Source organism: Corvus brachyrhynchos, unplaced genomic scaffold, assembly GCF_000691975.1.
Source record: "Corvus brachyrhynchos isolate BGI_N302 unplaced genomic scaffold, ASM69197v1 scaffold96, whole genome shotgun sequence".
Lineage (NCBI taxonomy): Eukaryota > Metazoa > Chordata > Aves > Passeriformes > Corvidae > Corvus > Corvus brachyrhynchos.
Window position 1 is genome coordinate 212,318 of NW_008238370.1, and position 4,625 is coordinate 216,942.

At 58.0% G+C, this 4,625-nt stretch overlaps 1 protein-coding gene across 2 annotated transcripts in view; it reads right to left on the reverse strand.

Annotated features, from left to right (window-relative positions):
- The window catches only part of LOC103616996 (acid-sensing ion channel 2), a 393,907-nt gene that overhangs the window by 9,437 nt on the left and 379,845 nt on the right, over nucleotides 1–4,625 (reverse strand). For both annotated transcript variants that reach the window (XR_001862554.1, XM_008635250.2), the window contains exon 4: nucleotides 451–601. Coding sequence is in view for 1 of the 2 variants with exons in the window: in XM_008635250.2 (XP_008633472.1) it covers nucleotides 451–601 (151 nt within the window). In the remaining variant the exon portion in view is untranslated. The remainder of the gene's footprint in view (nucleotides 1–450; nucleotides 602–4,625) is intronic.

Sequence of the window (4,625 nt, forward strand, 5' to 3'; positions counted from 1 at the left end):
TTCCCTGGGTGCTGTCCCTGTCCCAGGGAGCAGAGATCGGAGCTGCCCCTCCTGTCCCCTCCTGTCCCCTCCTGAGGACATTGAGGGGCTCACTGAGGTCTCCCCTCAGCCTCCTCTGGGCATTCCGAGTGCCCTCAGCTGCTCTCCATCCTCGTGTCCCTCCTTTGGACCCTCTCTGGTTCTTTGATGTCTCTTTGATTTTGCGGTGCCCAAAACTGCCCCAGCACTCGAGGAGAGGCCGCCCCAGCCCAGAGCAGGGACAATCCCTCCCTCCCTCCCCTCCGCTGTCCCTGCTGTCCCCAGCAAAGGGATGGCCCTGCCGGCCCCAGGGCGCTGCTGCCTCAGGTCCGGCCTGTCCCAATCACCGGGAGCACCCTGCTTCCCTCAGGCCCCCCGCGCCTCCAGCCCAGTCCCAGCCGTCCCCAGGTGTCCCCACTGTGCCATCCCCACCTGGCATGTGCACCATCCTGCAGTTGCAGTTCTCCACGATGTACCGAGTCTCGCAGTCGATCCTGCAGGCCGTGACGCTGTACACCGGGAAAAAGGCCAGCCCCAGCTCCGGGGAGCGGCACTCGCCCCACGGCGGGGGCAGGTACGTCAGCTGGGGACAGGGATGGGACAGGAGAGTCAGCTGGGGACAGGGACATCAGCTGGGGACAGGATGGGGACAGGGACAGGGCAGGGACAGGGCAGGGACGGGGCAGGGAGAGGGCAGGATGGGGACAGGGACAGGGCAGGGACAGGACAGGGGCTGTTGCAGGACATCACGGGAGCTCCTCTGTCGGGGGCAGCCGCTGCAACCCCTCAGGGCATCCCCCCCCTCCCAGGAGCTCCCCGATCCCTGGGATAATTGACTCGGGACAAGCTGTCCCTGAGGCGTTATCCCGGTGCCACAGGGCTGGCACTCCCGAGTGACACTGAAGGTCTTGGTGTGGGAGCAGCTGTGGAAGGAGCAGCGGGAATTTCTGCCTGGACTCCACTTTACAAACGGGAAAAGCTCCACCAAACCCTCCCCAAGCAGGAAAATCTTCTCCCATTCCCTGGAAATTTGTGGAGTGTTCTCCCAGCGGCTGCTCCCAGCTCGGCACGAGAATCCCTGGGGTTAATCCAAGGGAATCCATCCCTGAGAGCTCCCGGGAATCCCTTCCTGGGACAAACTGGGACTGAAACCTTGGGAAAAGCCTCTCCATCCAGAGCCTTGATCCCATGGAACTGCTGAGCTCAGTTCAGACACCTGAATTCCTGCTCTCTGTGGCACTGGAGCTGCTGGAATACGGGAGAGGCACCCCGAGGAGCCAGGAGCGGGATGGATGGAGCAATCCCAGCCCTCAGCCATGGAAAGAATTAACGGGAGAGGCTGAGTTGGGTTTGATCCCTGTGCCTGCAGCCCCTCCAGATCCTCCTCCTAGGGGAATCCTGAGGGGATCCCTGTCCTTTCTCCCAGATGATCCCAGTTTGGGGTCGGCGGGAGGGACCCCCGGATGTGGAGCTGCCCCCCAGGGCGGGAACAAACCCCAGCAAAGCAGCAGGAAAAGCAGAAAAAGGCAGCAGGAACATCCCTGCCCTCGGATCCCGCAGGAATTCTGCTCCCTGGCAGCTTCCCAAGGGCTCCTCCTCCCGCTCCTGCTCGGAGAAATCCAAATCCAGCCTCTAATTGAGGGCGACAAACTCCCGGCCTGGCCCTTTTGCAGTCGTTAATTATTAATTAATGAATTAAACGCTTTCCCAACCCTCCTGATCCCGGCTTTCTCTGGGATTACCGGGATCACTTCCCAGCTGGCAGGTGCTAAAAGGGGAAGGAAAGAAAATCAATGTGACTCCTTGGAAGCTGGATGGATCCTGCTTGTTCCAAACGCCCGGAGAAGAGGGGATGAGCTTGGAAAACCCGGAGGAAAGAGATGCCAGGGGTGGGGCAGGATCGGCTCTGCCACAGCCTTTTCCACATTCCTGCCTTTCCAGAGCCTGCCGGGAGCTGCCAGCATCGGCCTGCAGCCACAGAGGTCATTCCCTACATTAATGGGAAGTGCTATCCCTGATTTCCCCGCTGTGTGTCCTGGGTTGCGGTGTATCCTATTCCCATCCTCATGAGGTGTTGAAATCAGGTGGGGCAGTGTTTCCTTGCCTCCTCCCCCCAGACTATCTTTCTGTTAATTGCCCATCATTGTCCTGCCGCCTGACTCAGAGATAACTCCCTCTGGACTATCTTCTGTTAATGAGCCTCATCAACACTTTGCCTCATGACTCGTTATCCCATTGTGAGATGCTCCACCCAGAGGGAGGAACCAAGCATCCCATCGTGGATATAAGCTGAGGCTGAACACCAGAGAGAACCCTTCCCATGGATTTTTCCAGAGGACAGGAGCTACACAGCCACCATTGGACTTCCTGAGGAAGAGCAGACTAGGATCACCGCTTCAGAGGACTGCAGCCACCATTCTACCAGACGGCTACCACCCCCCTGCCTAACAGGGACTCAGCTTGTATCCTGACTCTGTCAGTTTGAACCAGTGGTTTCTTTTAATTTATCCTTTTCTTTAATTTCCCCATTAAATTGTAATTCTGACTTGGTGCCTCCCACTGGTTTGTTTCCACACTCGTACGCTGTTCCATCTTCTCAGCCAGGGAAATGTGCTGGGGATGATCCTGGCACATCCCGGGACAGCTTCATAAACTCCTGGAATATCCTGAGCTGGGAGGATCCTGCAAGGATGGAGTCCCACCCCGGCTCTGCCCAGGATCCCGACAACCCCACCCTGGGCATCCCTGGCAGCGGTGCCCAAATGCTCCCGGAGCTCTGGCACCCTCGGGAATGTCCCCATTCCCTGGGGAGCCTGGGCAGTGCCAGAACCTGTTCCTGCCCCATGTCCCTCTGGCTCTGGGATGGATCCGGCACCGATTCCTGCCTCCCCCACACGTGGCTGATGCCACCAAGCTCCAGCAATCCCAAGGAAGGATCCAACCCCTCCCTGAACATCTCCACCCCACCCGGGCTGGGTTTTCTTTGTTCCCAATGAAACCACAACCGGAACCCTCCGTTCCTTAACGAGACCCCAAACAGCAGCAAATCCATGGAATTCCCATCCCAGAACCCTCTGTTCCTTAATGAGACCCTAAACAGCAGCAAATCCATGGAATTCCCATCCCAGAACCCTCCGTTCCTTAATGAGACCCCAAACAGCAGCAAATCCATGGAATTCCCATCCCAGAACCCTCTGTTCCTTGATGAGAACCCAAACAGCAGCAAATCCATGGAATTCCCATCCCAGCCAGCTCCAGCCCTTGTGGAATGCTGGAAACCCCGAGCAGCCACGGCTGGCTGATCCCAGCTCCCGGTTAACAGAATTGTCTGTTCCCACATCCAGCCCCTTTCCCATCCCGGCTGTTCCTTCCCATGTGCTCCCTTCCTGAGGAATTGGTTTTAAGGGATGAATTTAACCCTTCCAGCCCCAGGGAGCTCCCCCAGAGCAGAACTCAGGGCTGTTACAGAGCTCACGAGTGCCCAGGGAAACGTGGGATTTGGGAGCTCCAGGATCCTGCTTTGCAAATCCAGCAGGAACGGCAGCACTGAAACCTCCTGGAGATCCATGAGGAGTCCAGGGAGCCCCTCCAGAGCCTCATCCCAGCTTTGCTCCCACTCCTGCTCCCCCTGGATGAGCCGGGCCGGTGGCTCCGGTGCAAACTCAGCCTCAAATTCCCAATGACATGGAATGAGGGAATTATAAAGGTTGGAAAAGCCCTCTGAGATTGAGTCCGGCTGTTCCCTGGCACCACTGCCCCACGACCCCACAGGTCGCATCCACCCCGGTTAAATCCCCCCGGGATGGGGATTCCCACTGCCCTGCTCCAACAACCTCTGCCTCTCCCTCCGCTCATTCCCTGGGCGCATCCAGAGGGAGCCAGGCCCTTCCCCCCATTCTCCCGGGCAGTTCTGGCTGGATTTGTTGGACCCAATTCCCAAACCCTGCGGAGGTGCCCGGTTTGGGGGTGGTTGGACTCTGAGGTTTCCCTGTCCTCACTTTCCCACCTTTTTATAAAATCCTCTTTCCCAGAGGGCACAGGGGGAGCTGGAAACCCAAACCATTCCCTCATCCTCGGATCCCACGGTTCTTCCCGACCTCCCTTCCTGATCTCTGCCTCATCCCATCCCTTCCCTCCAAACCCCTTTTCCTTTGCATCCGTTCCCAATTCCTTCCCAACTCTGTTTTCCAACCAAAACCCCTCCCCTGCCCTACGAATCCAAGGTTTTCTTCCACCTCCTGTTCCAGCTCCTCCTGTGCAACGAAGGCTTTGTGGGGTTGGTTTCATGGGATCTCCTGCTGGAATTAATCTAGAATTTCAGGATAAACGGGAGGGAATCCACGGGGAGAGTTTGTGGGATGGAGGGAAACAGAGAAATCAGGGGGTGAACGTTTTTCCAGGAGAGGTCAGACCGTGGGTGGGAGAAAATGCTCGGAGCAAGGGTTGGGAAGCACAAATCCATGGAATTATGGGATGGTTTGGGTTGGGAGGGACATTAAAGCCCCTCCAGCTCCAACCCCTGGGACACCTCCCACTGTCCCAGGCTGCTCCCAGCCCCAGTGTCCAGCCTGGCCTGGGGCCTGCCACGGACACAGGGGCAGCGCGCG